Here is a 21689-nt window from a genome sequence, read left to right on the forward strand (position 1 = left end):
GGGAGATGATCAAGAAACTGATGGTCCCTCTGACAGAGCTCCATAGTTCCTCTGTGGAGATGAGAGAACCTTCCAGAAGGACAACCATCTCTGCAGCACTCCATCAATCAGGACTAGTGATTGATGGAGTGGCCAGACGGAGGCCACTCCTCAGTAAAAGGCACATGACAGCCCACTTGGAGTTTGCCAAAAGGCACCTAAAGGACTCTTAGACCATGAGAAACGCAGAAGTGGCTTCAGGATATCTCCGAACGTCCTTGAGTGGCCCACCCAGAGCCCAGACTTGAACCCGATTGAACATCTCTGGAAAGACCTGAAAATAGTTGTGTAGCAACGCTCCCCATCCAACCTGACAGAGCTAGAGAATCTGAGAAACTCCCCAAATATAGGTGTGCCAAGCATGTAGCGTCATACCCAAGAAGACTTGAGGCTGTAATCGCTGCCAAAGGTGTCTCAACAAAGTATTGAGTAAAGCATCTGAATACTTATGTAAATGTGATTTTAATTATTATTATTTTTTTTAATAAGTGTGCAAAAATGTATTGTTTTTTCTTTGTCATTATGGGGTATTGTGTGTAGATTGAGGGGGAAAAAAGACATTTTAATCCATTTTAGAATAAGGCGTAACAACAACAACAAACGTAACAACGTAAAAATGTGGAAAAAGTCAAGGTGCCTGAACACTTTCCTAATGCACTGTATATTTACAGTTTATGACTGTGTGATATGGGGGTTGGAGACTTGTTATTTAGACATTACAAAGAAAAACTTTTATAAACAATAGCAACACTGCCATGTTGCGCTGAGCCTTGCTGTTGAAAACCACAGTGTATGACTTTTGGCTGTAGTAGATGCATCTCCACCGACTTCACTCCTTGACTTTCATCTGCAGTCGGTTGCTTCAGGCTTACCACTCAAACAAGGCCACGGACTTCTGCTCCATTGAATCGTGCGCATCTTTTTAGTGATGTCAGCATACTAGTCTATAAGCCGCAGGTAGCAAATTAGCAATAAAAACAATGTTTGTGGACCTTATTTTTGTGGATATATTTTGGCCGGACAAAAACCTCTAGCTTCGCCTCTTCCTCTCTGCTGTACTGTCTTCATTCATACTGCACTGTCTGAGTCAGCCCCAGTTCTGTCTTGGCCAATCATGTACTGTAAGGTGGTTCTGTACAACTAGAATATTGTCCTCAAAAAACAGGAACGTTTCAAACCTTCTGGTTAGAAATATCAGTAGGGACTGTATTCAGCATTATTTCAGTGTCTCACAATTATTAAATAACCATTTCAGAAAGGGAATGATTTGTTCTGAGCACTCCCTGGTTGGAGTATTCCATTGCAAGAGTAAAACATCACTCATCAAGTTTTTTACACTTATATTTACATTCCTACAACCAGCAGAATTGTCCAGTGTCAAAAGAAATTAGCATTACGAAGGCAAAGCTTACAAATACATTATAAATTGAGAAAAGTTCACATTCCATGTCCTTCTTGTTCATAAAAATTCACCTCCTAATCGATAATACTAAGAAAGGTAACATCTTCATGTAGCCCTTGTAATCTCACCACTACTGCTCTGAGTTCCCTCCACCCTCAACTCCTCTAGGACTAAAGAAACGCTTTAAACCCCTCAGAGAATAACAAAAAAAGATCCTGCCAATCCCTTCATATGCAATCTGTCTGTCACAAAGAGTAGCCATCCTCAATATAGACTGGGTTTTGACCTGTACATGGACCTCTTGCCTTTCTTTTCACAACAGTATGATTGCCCTTGATTTAGTGCTTAATTGCTCATCCTGAAATAGTTAATTTAGCAGATCCTGAATTCTATCAATTGTGATGCCTTTAAGTGGCATGATTTTTCACCTGTTCTTTTTCCTTTGAAGAACTGAGGTCATCCTCAGCTGTCAGTCTTGTTGTAAACAGACCCATTTTAAAGCAGATAAGGATAGGTGAAGCAATAATCAAGGAATCAATAGTCAAAATCATCATCATGGATGAGACGTTGTTGGTCCAGCATAGTTGGACATCACTCTCTGTAGTCTCTCAGCTTTCTCTCTGTAGCTGTGGCGTCTCTAGACGTCGTAGAAGAGGCGAACCAGGTGATAGCGGATCCCGAAAGCCAACACACTCCCCAGTACCTGAGACGGAGACAAATATGAATTATGCGTTAAAGGTTATTCAAAGATATCTTAGAATTGCTCACAAAGGGGCTTCATATACACTACATTACCAAACTGTTGCCACAAAGTCGGAAGCAAAGAATCGTCTATAATGTCATTGTATGCTGTAGCGTTACGATTTCCCTTCTCTGTAACAAAGGGGCCTAGCCCGAACCATAAAAAACAGCCCCAGACCATTATTCCTCCTCCACCAAACTTTACAGTTGGCACTATGCATTGGGGCAGGTAGCGTTCTCCTGGCATCTGCCAAACCCAGATTAGTCCTTTGGACTGCCAGATGATGAAGCGTGATTCATCACTCCAGAGAATGCGTTTCCACTGCTCCAGAGTCCAATGGCGGCGAGCTTTACACCACTCCAGTCGATGGTTGGCATTGCGCATGGTGATCCAAGGCTTGTGTGCGGCTGCTCGGCCATGGAAACCCATTTCATGAAGCTCCCAATGAACAGTTCTTGTGCTGACGTTGCTTCCAGGGGCAGTTTGGAACTCGGTAGTGAGTGTTGCAACCTAGGACAGACAGTCCCGTTCTGTGAGCTTGTGTGGCCGACCACTTCCCGGCTGAGCCGTTGTTGCTCCTAGACGTTTCCACTTCACAATAACAGCACTTATAATTGACCGGGGCAGCTCTAGCAGGGAAGACATTTTACGAACTGACTTGTTGGAAAGGTGGCATCCTATGACGGTGCAACATTGAAAGTCACTGAGCTCTTCAGTAAGGCCATTTTACTGCCATCTATGGAGATTGCATGGCTGTGTCCTCTTTTATACAGCCTGTCAGCAAACAGGTGTGGCTGAAATAGCCGAATCCACTAATTTAAAGGGGTGTCCACATAATTTTGTATATACAATGTACCTTAACTTATTGATAATATTATAACAATATGGCAATTTTAGCAGACTAAGCGACTTACAGAACTGTCAACATTGACAGTGATACATATGTCACATACATAACATGTATGAATTACATAACATGTATGTGACAGCCGATGTGAGTAAGACCTTTAAACAGGTCAACATTCACAAGGCCGCAGGGCCATACGGATTACCAGGACGTGTACTGCGAGCATGCACTGACCAACTGGCAAGTGTCTTCACTGACATTTTCAACCTCTCCCTGTCCGAGTCTGTAATACCAACATGTTTTAAGCAGACCACCATAGTTTCTGTGCCCAAGAACACTAAAGGTAACCTGCCTAAATGACTTCTGACTTGTAGCACTCATGTCTGTAGCCATAAAGTGCTTTGAAAGGCTGGTCATGGCTCACAACACCATTATCCCAGAAACCCTAGACCCACTCCAATTTGCATACCGCCCCAACAGATCCACAGATCATGCAATCTCTATTGCACTCCACACTGCCCTTTCCCACAATGAACACCTATGTGAGAATGCTATTCATTGACTACAGCTCAGTGTTCAACACCATAGTGCCATCAAAGCTCATCAATAAGCTAAGGACCCTGGGACTAAACACCTCCCTCTGCAACTGGATCCTGGACTTCCTGACGGGCCGCCCCCATGTGCTAAGGGTAGGTAACAACACATCCGCCACACTGATCCGCAACACAGGGCCCCCTCAGGGTTGCGTGCTCAGTCCCCTCCTGTACTCCCTGTTCACTCATGACTGATCAAGACAAAGGAGATGATTGTGGACTACAGGAAAAAGAGGACTGAGCACACCCCCATTCTCATCGACGGGGCTGAAGTGGAGCAGGTTGAGAGCTTCGAGTTCCACCAACAAACTAACATGGTCCAAGCACACCAAAACAGTCGTGAAGAGGGCACGACAAAACCTATTCCCCCTCAGGAGACTGAAAAGATTTGTCATGGGTCCTCAGATCCTCTAAAGGTTTTACAGCTGCACCATTGAGAGCATCCTGACAGGTTGTATCACTGCCTGTTATGGCAACTGCTCGGCCTCCGACCGCAAGACACTACAAAGGGTAGTGCGTATGGCCCAGTACATCACTGGGGCCAAGCTTTCTGCCATCCAGGACCTCTATACCAGGTGGTGTCAGAGGAAGGCCCTAAAAATTGTCAAAGACTCCAGCCAACCTAGTCATAGACTGTTCTCTCTGCTACCGCACGGCAAGTGGTACCGGAGCTAGGTACAAGAGGCTTTTAAACAGCTTCTACCCCCAAGCCATAAGACTCCTGAACATCTAAACAAATGGCTACCCAGACTATTTGCATTGCCCCCCCTCTTTTACACCACTGCTACTCTCTGTTGTTATCATCTATGCATAGTCACTAATAACTCTACCTACATGTACATATTACCTCAACTAACCGGTGCCCCCACACATTGACTCTGTACCGGTACCCCCCCTGTATATAGTCTCACTATTGTTATTTCACTGCTACTCTTTAATTACTTGTTACTTTTATTTCTTATTCTTATTTTTTAAAACTGCATTGTTGGTTAGGGGCTAGTAAGTAAGCATTTCACTGTAAAGTCTACACCTGTATTCGGCGCATGTGACGAATACAATTTGATTTGACTCAGAAATTAGACCTGTTGTCAATACCTGTATGAGCAGCATGATGGTGGTGAGATCTCTCTCGTGTGTGGGTCCCAGTATCTTCAGCACCAGGTTTATTAAGGTCATGTTGTTGCACTCCACAAACTCATCATCGCCCTCCTGTCCACGCTTCACTTCCAGCACCCGCAGCATCTCTGCCACCTGATGGGTGAAAAATAGCACAAACAGCACATTATCCACTCAAGTCAAAGCTTTCTTTTATTCATATCAATCTACCTGACCCAAGTCAAACATTTGCACTGATTCCACTCTTTTGGACAACCAAATAAATGTCAAATTCATACCCCAACATGTGCACATATTGATTACCTGTAAAATAAGATTTCCCAATTTGGAGAGGTCCCTCCTTTTGAATTTAGACCAACTCATTCCTAGTTTTCCTGTGTCTGGGTTCAGTCTTCATGCATCAGGCAAATTTAGGAGGAAAAAAAACACAATGAGGATCACTTTTATAACAAGGGATTATAATCTGAAAAGAAAAGATCATGGAATTGTATCAAAAGTACTATACGATATGTATACTATATCAATGCTATCATAGGAGTAAGGGAGAAAAAGCTGTAGTGTTACCTGGGGAGGCGGTGCCTGGGACAGGGTACTACATGGAATAGCTGGGGTAGTGAGTAGACAAAGTTGACCACTTGAGGAATGAAGAAGAGCAGCATGGTTTTGCTGAAGTGCCCCAGGATTCCTACCACTGCAAAGGTCATCCCCGCAAAGTAGCAAAAGGTGTCTCCCACAAACACGGATGAAGGGTACCTGTAGTAAAGGCAACACATGTTGTGCATGTTGGCAATAATTTACAACATGCTTTATAACAGGAACACCATAAACAATAGCCGTGTCTGAATACCTATACTTGCATTTAAATAGTAGGCATTTTAGGTATGCAAAAAATTAACGTTTTATAGTAAAAATTTAAAAAATCGAGTTTGCTTAAATGCCAGGATATTATACTAATTTCGGTTTTTCACTTAGTAGAATTAACTGCACACTTTTGAGGAAGAGAATTGTCTTTTGACATCAGCTGATAATGAGATAAGAGAGGCACTGTACCCAAATGAACAAATGGCGGTAATGCGCAATTGCACATTAGATGACACACTCTTAGGATGGGTGAGCCTAGTACAGTGCCTTCAGAAAGTATTCACACCCCTAGACTTTTTCCACATTTTTTTGTGTTACAGCCTGAATGTAAAATGGATTAAATTGAGATTTTGTGTCAATGGCCTACACACAATACCCCATTATGTCAAAGTGGAAGTGTTTTTAGAAATGTTTACAAATTAATAAACAATTAAAAGCTGAAATATCTTGAGTCAATAAGTAGGCAATGTGTGTCAATCTAACAAAGAAATCCCCATCAAAATCTGTCAGTTTAAGATAGAGATATGCGGGGGTTTTTTGCATGGGCTGTGTCTCAATCCACCACATCTGCCCATGTTGGCCTTCCGCATCTGCAGTGGAAAGGGGCCGAGGTACAGCGGTGTTTGTCAGACCATTAGAGATACCGAAAATCGTTCTTCTCACGGGAACGTCTGTAGCGTCCGAACGGTTTGGCCTACAAAAAGAGGAGACTCTCGAACACCATGGTGTTCTCCGTTTTGCACTACTACCCCAACAAGTCTCAGTGGACTCGTCTGAAGGTAACTAATACAAATGAATGGAAATATGAAGGTAGTTTTGTGCCCCAAAAAATAAGGGGTTAAATATGTGTTATTTTGTGACTTTCTTTTTGCCATTTCTGAATGTGTTTCTATGGGCTATAGTAGTGTTTCTATGGGCTAATGCAAATAAAAGCCAAATTCAATATTTTATCAAAACATGATCTTAAAATATTTATTTTGATAATTTTGATACAATTCTACATCAAATAGCTAAATGAGCCAATCAACTATTTTACACCATTTGAAAGATAAACATCTCCTTAATCCAACCACATTGTCCGATTTCAAAGAGGCTTTACGGCAAAAGCATAAAGTTAGATTATGTTAGGAGAGTACATAGACAAAAAATTACACACAGCCATTTTCAATGCAAAAGAAAAGCAGAAAACCAGCTAAAATGATGCACTAACCTTTGACAATCTTCATCAGATGACACTCCTAGGACATTATGTTACACAATACATGCATTTTTTGTTCTATCGAGTTCATATTTATATCCAAAAACAGCATTTTACATCGGCGCGTGACGTTCAGAAAATGTATCTCCCCCAAAAATGCCGGTGAATTTACAAAAATACTCATTATAAACGTTGATAAAATATTAAACTGTTATTCAAAGAATTATAGATTAACATCTCCTAAATGCAACCGCATTGACAGATTTCAAAATAACTTTACTGGGAAAGCACACTTTGCAATAATCTGAGTACTGCGCTCAGAAAAATACACTAGGCAATACAGATAGCCGCCATTTTGGAGTCATCTAAATGCATAAATAACATTAGAAATATTCACTTACCTTTAATAATCTTCATCAGAAGGCACTTCCAGGAATCCCAGGTCCACAACAAATGTTGTTTTGTTTCATAATTTATGTCCAAATAACTCCATGTTGTTAGCGCGTTCAGTAAGCTACTCAAAAAGTGTCACGATGAAAAGTAAAAAAAAAAAAATCTATTTACGTTCGTTCGAACATGTCAAATGTTGTATAGCATCAATCTTTAGGGCCATTTTAACGTGAAACTTCAGTAACATTTCAACCGGACCATTCCTGTGTCTTGAAAAACGTTTTGGAACAGAGGTTCCTCCCTCATGAACGCGCGCCAATGAAGTGATGTCCTTCCCTGGGTGACCAACTTCCCAGCCTTCTCATTCGGTCTCTGTTCATCATAGACGCCTCAAACAACTTTCTAAAGACTGTTGACATCTAGTGGAAGTTAATGCTTAGTCACTGTGTGTTCCATTGGCAATGACTTGAAAATAGTACAGCCACAAGATTTTCATTTCCTGCTTGTATTTTTCTCAGGTTTTTGCCTGCCATATGAATTCTGTTATATTTACAGACACCATTCAAACAGTTTTAGAAACTTCAGAGTGTTTTCTATCCAAATCTACTAATAATATGCATATTCTAGTTTCTGGGCCAGAGTAGTAACCTGTTCAAATTGGGTACGTTTTTCATCCGGATGTGAAAATACTGCCCCCTAGCCCCAACAGGTTTTAACATGATTTTCAAATGACTCATCTCTGTACCCCACACATACAGCTAATTGTAAGGTTCCTCAGTCGAGCAGTGAATTTCAAACACAGATTCAACCACAAAGACCAGAGACGTTTTCCAATGCTTCGCAAAGGCCACCTATTGGTAGATGGGTAAAAATAAAAAAAGCAGACATTGAATATCCCTTTGAGCATGATGAAATGATTAATTACACTTTGGATGGTGTATCAATACACTCAGTCACTACAAAGATACAGGCGTCCTTCCTAACTCAGTTGCTGGAGAGGAAGGAAACCGCTCAGGGATTTCACCATGAGGCCAATGGTGACTTTAAAACAGTTACAGAGTTTAATGGCTGTGATAGGGGAAAACTGAGGATGGATCAACAACATTGTAGTTAAGGCACAGTACTAACCTAAATGACAGAGTGAAAAGAAGGAAGTCTGTACAGAATAAAAATATTCAAAAACATGCATTCTGTTTGCAATAAGGCACTAAAGTAAAACTGCAACAACAACAAAAATGTGTCAGAGAAATGAACTTTATGTCCTGAATACAAAGCATTATGTTTGGGGTCAAATCCTATAACACGGAGTACCACTCTTCATATTTTCAAGCATGGTGGTGGCTCCATCATGTTATGGGTATGCTTGACATCGGCAAGGACTAGGTAGTTTTTTAGGATAAAAAGAAAGGGAATAGAGCTAAGCAGAGGCAAAATCCCAGAGGAAAACCTGGTTGTCTGCTTTCCAACACACACTGAGAGACAAATTCACCTTTCAGCAGGGCAATAACCTAAAACACGAGGCCAGATATACGCTGGAGTTTCTTACGAAGATGACATTGAATGTTCCTGAGTGGCCTAGTTAGTTTTGACTTAAATCGGCTTGAAAATCTATGGCAAAACTTGAAAATAGCTGTCTAGCAATGATCAACAGCCAACTTGGCAGCTTAAAGAATTTTTAAAAGAATAATGTGAAATATTGGACGATCCAGGTGTGCAAAGCTCTTAGAGACTTACCCAGAAAGGCTCACAACTGTAATCGCTGCCAAAGGTGATTCTAACATGTATTGACTCAGGGGTGTGAATACTTATGTAAATGAGATATCTGTATTTCATTTTCAATACATTTGCTAACATTTCTTAAAACATGTTTTCAATTTGTCATTATGGGGTATTGTGTGTAGATGGGCGAGATTTTTTAAATTTATTTAATCAAATTTGCATTCAGGCTGTAACACAAAATGTGGAATACGTCAGAGTATGGATACTTTCTGAAGGCATTGTATATTGATATTTGTTGCTTACTGCATTCATTTTTACTAAACAGTGCGTTCTAAATACTCTGTACTAATTGTACTACATACTATGTCATTTTAGTAAGCAGTAGGCAAGACAGATTTCAGACACGGCCAGTGTCTCCAACTCACCAGTTGTGGTAGAAAAGTGCTAAAGTTGTGAAGAAGAACGGGAGCATGAAGTAAAGGGAGAAAATGTGGTCGTCTCTGTAGTCTCCTGCAAAAGTCAAAAAGAATGTGCACAATTACATCCACATTTCTATATATTAGACCAGGAAAGGTTCCTTGATTTATTAATTTTTTTACATTTGGTAGGATGTGTAGACACATAATTGAAGCACTGAGAACAGGGGATATTGATGAAAGACAGAAAAACACCACTTACCACCAAGCTCAAGCAGGTTGAAGATGATGATGGAGCCAGAGATGAAGAGTGCCTGTCCTGACTCGATGCCGTTGATGCCTGCCAGGATGTTGATGGCATTAGTACAGAAAACTGCCAGCATGCCCATGTAGACATAGTAGAGAATACCTACAGAGAAGAGATAACATCAATCAGCATAAGATGTACAACAAAGCATGGAGGATGACTTACAATGTTAATGAAATTGATACAACACTGCCAGCGGGTAAAACTGGTTGAAATTACGTCATTACAACCAGATAACAAATAGATTTACTGTTTGTAAAGTAGTTGGAATTTATATAATTTCAAACATCTTTGCCTGAAGAAACACTATGGATATTTCTAATCCAGCTCTCCTGTGGCTGTGTGCAAACTAAGTGGACCTTCAAGAGAAATTTGCATTGTGCCCAAACAAAATATGTGATACAGATGACGTTATGTTTGCCTCTCCAGTCATTTTTACTGTGACATTCACTCACCCAGATCCAAGTGCATCCCCAGTAAGAGCCTGAAGGGCTTGGGCACCACAATGACAGTGTTGCCGAAGTTGGTGAAGTAGACCATGAGCAGCGGCAGGGAGGCTATGGTGGGCAGCAGGAGCTTGTGTCTCCAGCGCAGGTTCAACACGTCATCAGCGAAACCCAGGAAGATCATACAGCAGATGGCGAGTAGAGCACCGATTAGCTGGACAAACTGGTCAGGACAGAACAAGCAGGCAGAAATGTTGAGCAATGTCAGCCTGTCACGTTACGAATGTTATGTGCTACAGATCCTGAAACAGGCCAGAGATACTTTGTCTGGGATTTTTTTGTCTTGCAATCTCTGATTTTTGTGTATCGTGTTTTGTGTGGACTGCAGGAAGAGTACCTGTTGCTATCGATGGGTTAGCTGATAACGCCACAAAAAACAATTAGCACGCTTCAATGGGGCAGAAGTCCATGTGTTGTTGGGATTGTGGATGGTCAGATAGCTAGCAACAATGACAATAAGCTGCCATGTGGGTACCGTAGGTGGCTTGTTTTAGCTAGTTTTATCTTGTTCTTGATACCATCTCTTGTTTTAAGGTGTTTTGACTGATGTAACGTCTATGCTAATATGGCTAAAATTATCTAGCTAGCTAAACTGTCATCACTGCTAGCTAGCCAACTTCTACCGACTAGCAGCACTGCAGAAACTATTACATTACAACGTAACGACTTGATTAGTGTGGTGTTAGTGTTAGTTAGCCAGCTACATAGTTGTCTTTGCTGTCTCTGTATCTAAGATAATTGTGTAGTTTGAGTAATTATCGAGGTGAGCTAGCCAGCCGCGACGCGGCGCCAGACTTAGTCAACACACCTAGTCATCATTAACCCACTGCTAGCTAGCCAACCGTTACCGACTAGCAGCGCTGTAGATACTAATACTTTACAACGGAACGATTTGACTAGTGCAGTGTTAGCTAGCTAGCTACTTAGTTGTCTTTGTCATAGCTTGATAATTGTGTAGTCTAGTAATTACCGAGGTTAGCTAGCCAGCTATTGAGGTCAGCTAGCCAGCTATTTCCGTCCCCCGCGACGCCATTTTTCCTAACCCAGCCAACTATTACCGACGAGCAGCATTGTAGAAACTAAATACATTACAAGGAACGTCTTGATTAGTGTTATGTTAGCTAGCTAGCTACAAAGTTGCTTTGTATCATGACAAGGGGTAGTACTGAAACTATCGAGGTTACCTAGCCAGCTACACGTTCAAAGTCAACAACGCAGCCACTGCTAGCTAGCCTACTCCACCAGCCAGCAGTACTGTATCATTTTCGTCATTTTAGTCAATAAGATTTTTGCAACGTAAGCTTAACTTTCTGAACATTCGAGACGTGTAGTCCACTTGTCATTCCAATCTCCTTTGCATTAGCGTAGCCTCTTCTGTAGCTTGTCTACTATGTGTCTGTCTATCCCTGTTCTCTCCCCTCTGCACAGGCCATACAAACGCTCCACACCGCGTGGCCGCTGCCACTCTAACCTGGTGGTCCCAGCGCGCACGACCCACGTGGAGTTCCAGGTCTCCTGCAGCCTCTGGAACTGCCGGTCTGCGGCCAACAAGGCTGAGTTCATCTCAGCCTATGCTACCCTCCAGTCCCTAGACTTCCTGGCGCTGACGGAAACATGGATTACCACAGAGAACACTGCTACTCCTACTGCTCTCTCCTCGTCTGCCTACGTGTTCTCGCATACCCCTAGAGCATCGAGCCAGCGGGGTGGTGGCACTGGAATCCTCATCTCTCCCAAGTGGACATTCTCTCTTTCTCCCCTGACCCATCTGTCTATCTCCTCATTTGAATTCCATGCTGTCACAGTTACCAGCCCTTTCAAGCTTAACCTCTATGGGCTAGGTGGGACGCAAGCGTCCCACCCGTGGTGCACTCCATCAACAGCATTTCAAGAGCGGCAAATTTGAATCCAAATAAATGTCAAAATTCAAATTTTTCAAACATACAACTATTTTACACCCTTTGAAAGATAAACATCTCCTTAATCTAACCACGTTTTCCGATTTCAAAAAGGTTTTACGGCGAAAGCATAAATTTAGAGTATGTTAGGACAGTACATTTACAAGAGTTGTGTGTAATGTTGTGCCAATTCAAAGACAGGCGTCACCAAAACCATAAAATCAGCTAAAATTATGCACTAACCTTTTACAATCTCCAACAGATGACACTCCTAGGACATTATGTTAGACAATGCATGCATTTTTAGTTCTATCAAGTTCATATTTATATCCAAAAACAGCGTTTTACTGTGGCGTTGATGTTCAGGAAATCGTTTCCCTCCAATAACCGGCATTCAAGTCAGCACCACAAATTAAATAATTAAAATTAGAAAACATTGGTAAAATATTATATTGTCATTTAAAGAATTATAGATTTACATCTCTTGAACGCAATCAACTTGCCAGATTTAAAAATAACCTTACTGGGAAATCACACTTTGCAATAATCTGAGCACTGCGCCCAGAAAAATACGCGTTGCGATACAGACTAGCCGCCATGTTGGGGAGATCTAAAATCGAAAATACTATGTAAATAATCCATTACCTTTGATTCTCTTCATCAGATGTCACTTCCAGGTATCACAGGTCCATAACGAATGTAGTTTTGTTCAAAAAAGCTCATAATTTATGTCCAAAAATCTCCGTCTTGTTAGCACATGATCTAAGCCCGCCGGACTTCACTTCATGAACGAGGGGAAAAAATATATTTACGTTCGTTCAAACATGTCAAACGTTGTATAGCATAAATAATTAGGGCCTTTTTTAACCAGAACATGAATAAAATTCAAGGCGGACTAATGCAAAATCTTTTAAAACGTATTGGAACGAGGGTACCCAGCATGACCTAGCGCGCCAGATGTCTAATGGGCCATCATCGTTCCATGGCTCTTGTTCGGTCAGATCTCCCTCCAGAAGACTCAAAACACTTTGTAAAGGCTGGTGACATCTAGTGGAAGCAATAGGAAGTGCCAAAATATTCCTCAGCCCCTGTGTTTTTCAATGGCATAGGTTTAAAGGTAATACAACACATCAGGTATCCACTTCCTGTCAGAATCTGTCTCAGGGTTTTGCCTGCCAAATGAGTTCTGTTATACTCACAGACACCATTCAAACAGTTTTAGAAACTTTAGGGTGTTTTCTATCCATATATAATAAGTATATGCATATTCTAGTTACTGGGTAGGATTAGTAACCAGATTAAATCGGGTACATTTTTTAATCCAGCCGTGCAAATACTGCCCCCTAGCCCTAACAGGTTAACATCCTTATCATTTATCGCCCTCCAGGTTCCCTTGGAGAGTTCATCAATGAGCTTGACGCCTTGATAAGTTCCTTTCCTGAGGATGGCTCACCTCTCACAGTTCTGGGTGACTTTAACCTCCCCACGTCTACCTTTGACTCATTCCTCTCTGCCTCCTTCATTCCACTCCTCTCCTCTTTTGACCTCACCCTCTCACCTTCCCCCCCTACTCACAAGGCAGGCAATACGCTTGACCTCATCTTTACTAGATGCTGTTCTTCCACTAATCTCATTGCAACTCCCCTCCAAGTCTCTGACCACTACCTTGTATCCTTTTCCCTCTCGCTCTCATCCAACACTTCTCACTCTGCCCCTACTCGGATGGTATTGCGCCGTCCCAACCTTCGCTCTCTCTCTCCCGCTACTCTCTCCTCTTCCATCCTATCATCTCTTCCCTCTGCTCAAACCTTCTCCAACCTATCTCCTGATTCTGCCTCCTCAACCCTCCTCTCCTCCCTCTCTGCATCCTTTGATTTCCTCTGTCCCCTATCCTCCAGGCCGGCTCGGTCCTCCCCTCCTGCTCCGTGGCTCGACGACACACTGCAAGCTCACAGAACTGGGCTCCGGGCAGCCGAGCGGAAATGGAGGAAAACTCGCCTCCCTGCGGACCTGGCATCCTTTCACTCCCTCCTCTCTACATTTTCCTCTTCTGTCTCTGCTGCTAAAGCCACTTTCTACCACTCTAAACTCCAAGCATCTGCCTCTAACCCTAGGAAGCTCTTTGCTACCTTCTCCTCCCTCCTGAATCCTCCTCCCCCCCCCCCTCTCTCTCTGCGGATGACTTCGTCAACCATTTTGAAAAGAAGGTTGACGACATACGATCCTCGTTTGCTAAGTCAAACGACACCGCTGGTCCTGCTCACACTGCCCTACCCTGTGCTTTGACCTCTTTCTCCCCTCTCTCTCCAGATGAAATCTCGCGTCTTGTGACGGCCGGCCGCCCAACAACCTGCCCACTTGACCCTATCCCCTCCTCTCTTCTCCAGACCATTTCCGGAGACCTTCTCCCCTACCTCACCTCGCTCGTCAACTCATCCTTGACCGCTGGCTATGTCCCTTCCGTCTTCAAGAGAGCGAGAGTTGCACCCCTTCTGAAAAAACCTACACTCGATCCCTCCGATGTCAACAACTACAGACCAGTATCCCTTCTTTCCTTTCTCTCCAAAACTCTTGAACGTGCCGTCCTTGGCCAGCTCTCTTGCTATCTCTCTCAGAATGACCTTCTTGATCCTAATCAGTCAGGTTTCAAGACTGGGCATTCAACTGAGACTGCTCTTCTCTGTGTCACGGAGGCTCTCCACACTGCTAAAGCTAACTCTCTCTCCTCTGCTCTCATCCTCCTAGACCTATCTGCTGCCTTTGATTCTGTGAACCATCAGATCCTCCTCTCCACCCTCTCCGACCTGGGCATCTCCGGCGCGGCCCACGCTTGGAAAGCGTCCTACCTGACAGGTCGCTCCTACCAGGTGGCGTGGCGAGAATCTGTCTCCGCACCACGTGCTCTCACCACTGGTGTCCCCAAGGGCTCTGTTCTAGGCCCTCTCCTATTCTCGCTATACACCAAGTCACTTGGCTCTGTCATATCCTCACATGGTCTCTCATATCATTGCTATGCAGATGACACACAATTAATCTTCTCCTTTCCCCCTTCTGACAACCAGGTGGCGAATCGCATCTCTGCATGTCTGGCAGACATATCAGTGTGGATGACGGATCACCACCTCAAGCTGAACCTCGGCAAGACGGAGCTGCTCTTCCTCCCGGGGAAGGACTGCCCGTTCCATGATCTCGCCATCACGGTTGACAACTCCCTTGTGTCCTCCTCCCAGAGTGCTAAGAGCCTCGGCGTGACCCTGGACAACACCCTGTCGTTCTCCACTAACATCAAGGCGGTGACCCGATCCTCTAGGTTCATGCTCTACAACATTCGCAGAGTACGACCCTGCCTCACACAGGAAGTGGCGCAGGTCCTAATCCAGGCACTTGTCATCTCCCGTCTGGATTACTGCAGCTCGTTGTTGGCTGGGCTTCCTGCTTGTGCCATTAAACCCCTACAACTCATCCAGAACGCCGCAGCCCGTCTGGTGTTCAACCTTCACAAGTTCTCTCACGTCACCCCGCTCCTCCGCTCTCTCCACTGGCTTCCAGTCGAAGCTCACATCCGCTACAAGGCCATGGTGCTTGCCTATGGAGCTGTGAGGGGAACGGCACCTCCGTACCTTCAGGCTCTGATCAGGCCCTACACCCAAACAAGGGCACTGCGTTCATCCACCTCTGGCCTGCTCGCCTCCCTACCTCTGAGGAAGCACAGTTCCCGCTCAGCCCAGTCAAAACTGTTCGCTGCTCTGGCACCCCAATGGTGGAACAAGCTCCCTCACGACGCCAGGACAGCGGAGTCAATCCCCACCTTCCGGAGACACCTGAAACCCCACCTCTTTAAGGAATACCTGGGATAGGATAAAGTAATCCTTCTAACCCCCCCTTAAAAGATTTAGATGCACTATTGTAAAGTGGTTGTTCCACTGGATATTATAAGGTGAATGCACCAATTTGTAAGTCGCTCTGGATAAGAGCGTCTGCTAAATGACTTAAATGTAAATGTAAACAACAACTGCTGATGTATGAGCGAAAACAAGTGTTCATCGTGCACATTTATTTATTATTGGAGATAAAATAGTTTACATGTTGTCAACAATCTATGCCAACCCCCTCTGTTTTGCACCATAGTACACTTGTCACTTCTCTTTCGTAACGGGTTGCCAAATTACTTCATATCAAAGATGTTTAAAGTCACACCACAACCTTACTGTACCCACATGACCTGTCACTATAAAAGGCAGTGTGGCGTGACATACTGTCTTTTTTTTTTACACTATATATACAAAAGTATGTGGACACCCCTTCAAATTGGTGGATTCAACTATTTCAGCCACACCCGTTGCTTAAAGATGTATCAAATCGAGCACACAGCCATGCAATCTCCATAGACAAACACTGGCAGTAGAATGGCCTTACTGAAGAGTGACTTTTAACAAGGCACCGTCATAGGATGCCGCCTTTCCAACAAGACAGTTCGTCAAATTTCTGCCCTGCTAGGGTTGTCCTGGTCAACTGTAAGTGTTGTTATTGTGAAGTGGATATGTCTAGGAGCAACAACGGCTCAGCCGCTAAGTGGTAGGCTACACAAGCTCACAGAATGGGACCACCGAGTGCTGAAGCGTGTAAAAATCACCTGTCCTCGGTTGCAACACTCACTACTGAGCCATTGGATTCAGGAGCAGTGGAAATGCGTTTTTTTGGAGTGACGAATCACGCTTCACCATCTGCCAGTCCGATGGACGAATCTGGGTTTGGCGGATGCCAGGAGAACGCTACCTGCCCTAGTCATTATGGGGTATTGTGTGTAGATTGATGAGGGAAAAAAAACGATTTAATCTATTTTAGAATAAGGCTGTAACGTAACAAAATGTTGAAAAAGTTAACGGGTCTGAATACTTTCCGAGTGCACTGTATATACTCTATTCTAGTCATGCCTCATCCTATATAACTAATGCTGTACACACCTTTTCTATTCATATACTGTCCATGTCTATACACACCATCATATACATTTATATTCCAGACTGTCATTGCTCGTTCTGATAATTCTAAATTCCTTTCTTTTTATGTTTTGTATTTCTGTGTATTGTTAGGTATTACTGCACCGTTGGAGCTAGAAACATAAGCATTTCGCTGCACCTGGGATAACATCTGCAAAATATGTGTACGTGACCAATAACATTTAATTTGGGAGCTAGATGTTGTCCTACGATCACTTATAAGATCACCATTTCAGCCACGGTTTTCACTTGAGCTATGTGAGCTCTCAGTCAAGAATGCCTTTCTATTGGCTATTGTTTCAGCCAAGCGTGTTAGAGAATTACATGCGCTTTATTCCCATCCTTCATGCCTCACATTAGCAGAAGATGGATCTAAGGCAGTGCTTCGGCCAAATCCAGCATTCTTACCTAAGGTGCTTTCATGACTAAACAGCCCTTAATCATAGCGACATTTCACCCGCCTCCCCACAGGAGAGTCGTGAGTTGCATACACTTTGTCCGGTTAGGGCATTGAGTGCCTATCTTGCAGCAAAATATAACTGTTCATCAAACAGAACAGCTTTTTGTGTGTTATGAGGAGAACACCAAAGGGCACGCTGTCTCAAAGCAGAGATTGGCACATTGGGTTACGCTGCAGCAGGAAGACCAACTACAGAGGCGCGGTAGCACACCAGGGGTATGGCCACTTCATGGGCCCTGTTGAGAAGGGCCTCCCTGGACTCTATCTGTGCTGCTGCAAGTTGGGCAACACCAATGACTTTCATGAGGTACTACAGAATCAATGTTATGCCCACACCATCAGTGGGGTCTGTAGTTCTGGACACGGCACGCTCTCTCAACACAGATAAGTGAGCATACCGTGAACCTTGAACCTCATGTTCTAAGTTCTAACTTTCAGCTTGCTTATACAGTTGTATACCACTGTTGTAATTCTGTGGTACCCTGTTGGGTAATTATATTATATTGTATGCAACTCACGACAGGAGAGTCGTGAGTTGCATACACTTTGTCCTGTTAGGGCATTGAGTGCCTATCTTGCTGCAAAAATAACTGTTCATCAAACAGAACAGCTTTTTGTGTGTTATGAGGAGAACACCAAAGGGCACGCTGTCTCAAAGCAGAGATTGGCACATTGGATTACGCTGCAGCAGGAAGACCAACTACAGAGGCACGGTAGCACACCAGGGGTATGGCCACTTGGAAAGAAAACGTTGGGTTATGGATGTAACCTTGATTAGAGTAATGGGTCGCCAAGCTTTCATGTCATTCCTCCGCCTCTGGGGTTCAAGTGAAGTAATAGACAGTATGTCACGCCACACCGCTTTTATAGTGACAGATCACGTGGGTACAGTAAGGGTGTGGCATAACTTTAAACATCTTTGATATTAAGCTTCTCAATCACATCGCTAAACAACCAAACCGTCTATTGCAACAGCTAATGGGGATACAAATAAACAAATAAATAGAGAATAATAGGTACAGTATTGTTAACTCCCCCAGTTCCCTCACCCACCTCATTGTGTGGGAAGCCAGTGCACTGCTCTTCTACAAAGCAGCTGAGGAAAGGCACTGGGATGAAGCAGAACATGATAATGAGGAACACGGTCCCACTGATGACGCCCTGAGACTCTGGCCTGCAAAGAGGAGAAATTAAAATAAGTCAGGACAAAACCACAACAAACAACAACAAAAAAACGAGCCAATGTAAAATAGATTAAAATAGTCTATTGGATAGTAGATCATTGGTAAACAATTTATATTGATAAACGTACACTTCCTTCTTGTTAGTTTTGTTCAGATCCATCCCATAGAGCCTGGCTGAGATGAAGTGGTCTTTGAAGGCTGGAATTAGCTTTAATGTGGCCAATGACCCAAGTGCAGACATACACCCGTTGATAACAAGGGGTAGGACAGGAATTGGCGACATGTTTTCTGGATATTCTTAAGACTTGCCTGGATGAGGTTATATCTGATACCTATCCAACTACCTGTGTTAGATAGCTAGAGATATATGATAGTTAACTTGCTAACTAGCTGAAGCCGAACCTCAAACTTTGAGCAAGCTAGCTTACACTGTCAACAACCCCACATAATGTATCTTCATATTGAGCGAATGAACTTTAACAATAGTAGCTATGTTTATCTGGCAAGCTAGTTAACAAGCATGCTAAATGATCTGACAAGTAGCTAGCTGGTACAGACTCTCTCTTTGCATCATCAGCATTTGCAGAATCGTCTACCGAAGCATGTGTCTAATAATTTTTCAAATAATAGAAATCGCGAAATGACATGCATATTATCTGAAAAATACAGCTTGCTAAAACGACACTCCCTATATTCTCAGTTCTTGTTCTTTCCTAGTTTATAGCGCAGTAGTTCCAAATTGAACGGTGGGACAACCATAGAGAATGCTAGAGAGTGCATCGCTATGTACTATTATTATGGCGTCTGTGAGCGCACAAGCAGCGCTATTGAGGCAATCTCCATTTTGAAGTAGTCAATGTTCTTCTTCACAATTGGCTGATCCCTCCTGATGACCCGGTTGGACATGACTCCAACATGGTCATCAGGAAGGATCAGCCAATGAAGTTGGAAATACCACCCAGTTGACTACATTAAAATGGTGGAAATTATCTTTTAGCTACTAGATGCCTTTATCATTCTCTATGGGGACAACCGAAGTTCCACGTCTACTTCCGGTTATGTGAACTTCTAAAACCCTGGTAAGGTTATTATTAATGTGACAACTCTCTTCACAATTATTTCTCACGTAATTGGTTTCACAATCTATCAAAATTAGACCTCTTCATTTAGATCGAAAATGGGTTTTAATCAGTTTCAGACGGACGCATTACAGGGTAACACGGAAGTTTGCTGTAACTCTTCTTCTTCGTTTCTGAATGTATCGTAAATCCGATGTCGTTGTATACAATGACACTTACTCAGTGGCGGTTGTAGCTTGTATGGCTCCCTGGGCGACACCCCCCCCCCCCTGCAGCGCGCCCCCAACCCCCCCCCCCCAAAAAGCACCATTCTACACTAACTGTAATTTTTATTTAGACATTTGGAACAGCACAAATAAATAATCATAACATTTAAAACTATATAAATATGAATATATCTACAAAAATAACACTCATAAATATCAAAAAGAAGTAACAAAGACAAATAGAAACAAATTGTAGTATATAAATACAAATTGATAAGATAATCTAATAATTACACTTACCCTATTGCTAACAAAAAACACACAAATAAAACTACATTTCACAAATCCTATATCACACAAATAGAATAACACACTTATAAGGAAGAGAACCTGATTATTACACTATTGCACTTCAAACAAGAAACACACAAAGTAAATTGCACAACTAATTGAATTACTAATTGCATCAGTACTGTACAAATTTAGAGGTGCGCTATTTGTTAGCGCACCTTTGTTAGCGGTCCCCCTACCTCGGGCTTCCAGTGGGGAGACCTGAGGACCTGAGTGGGAGACCTTCCCAGGCAGTAGGCTGCCTAGCTCACAAACTAGAATCAGGGCGCCCACTCCGACCAGGTTAATTGACCCACAGTCCCACACGGTGACATGATATCATTGATGTGACTTGCAAATGAGCGATAGAAAACGGATTGCGCAAATGTCACCATTCTGAATATTTATTTAAATTTGTTTATTTAATTTATTTTGTGCGGGTGCCCCATGCCGCCCCCGGTAAGATGCTGCCCTGGGCGGCTGCCCATGTCGCCTATGCCTAAATCCGCCACTGCACTTACTGTTGGACTGTATGAGCAGCAGTAGGTGCGAATTTTTCCTCTCCTCTGGTAATACTTTCGTTAGTTTGCATTATTATCAGGTTGTTGTGTTGTCAATTTATGACTGGCATAACGGGATCGCTATATTCTCCTCCGTTAAAACATGTTACACATATTCTTGTACAAGCCTTAATTTCTATAAAATGTGCGCATATGGCTGACAATGGCTGAATGCCATGGAAAGTTCCAATCCTTCCACCAGCAGTAGCGGTGCGTGGGTAAAATCACTGAGGAAGCCTGAAAAAAAGCCATATGACAACCTACAGTTGAAGTCGGAAGATTAAATACACTTAGATTGGAGTCATTAAAACTCGTTTATCAACCACTCCACAAATTTCTTGTTAACAAACTATAGTTTTGGCAAGTTGTTTAGGACATCTACTTTGTGCATGACACAAGTAATTTTTCCAACAATTGTTTACAGACAGATTATTTCACTAATAATTCACTATATCACAATTCCAGTGGGTCAGAAGTTTACATACACTAAATTGACTGTCCTTGGAAAATTGCAGAAAATGATGTCATGGCTTTAGAAGCTTCTGATAGGCTAATGGACATCATTTGTGTCAATTGGAGGTGTACCTGTGGATGTATTTCAAGGCCTACCTTCAAAATCAGTGCCTCTTTGCTTGACATCATGGGAAAATCAAAAGAAATCAGCCAAGAATAGAATTGTAGACCTCCACAAGACTGGCCCATCCTTGGGAGCAATTTCCAAACGCCTGAAGGTACCACGTTCATCTATACAAACAATAGTACGCAAGTATAAACACCATGGGACCACGCAGCCGTCATACTGCTCAGGAAGGAGACGCGTTCTGTCTCCTAGAGAT

The 21689-nt window shown here is 42.9% G+C and overlaps 1 protein-coding gene across 1 annotated transcript; it reads right to left on the reverse strand.

The window, feature by feature from the left end:
- Window positions 1-1362: 1362 nt before the first annotated feature.
- On the reverse strand, window positions 1363-19427 carry dpagt1 (dolichyl-phosphate (UDP-N-acetylglucosamine) N-acetylglucosaminephosphotransferase 1 (GlcNAc-1-P transferase)). Its single transcript, NM_001139845.1, is given in 9 exon segments — window positions 1363-2144; window positions 4719-4874; window positions 5043-5130; window positions 5304-5492; window positions 9333-9417; window positions 9586-9732; window positions 10086-10299; window positions 18548-18668; window positions 18807-19427. Coding segments are annotated over 9 exon segments (1221 nt in total). The 5' UTR covers window positions 18962-19427; the 3' UTR covers window positions 1363-2078.
- Window positions 19428-21689: the final 2262 nt, after the last annotated feature.

This window comes from Salmo salar, chromosome ssa04, assembly GCF_905237065.1.
Source record: "Salmo salar chromosome ssa04, Ssal_v3.1, whole genome shotgun sequence".
Lineage (NCBI taxonomy): Eukaryota > Metazoa > Chordata > Actinopteri > Salmoniformes > Salmonidae > Salmo > Salmo salar.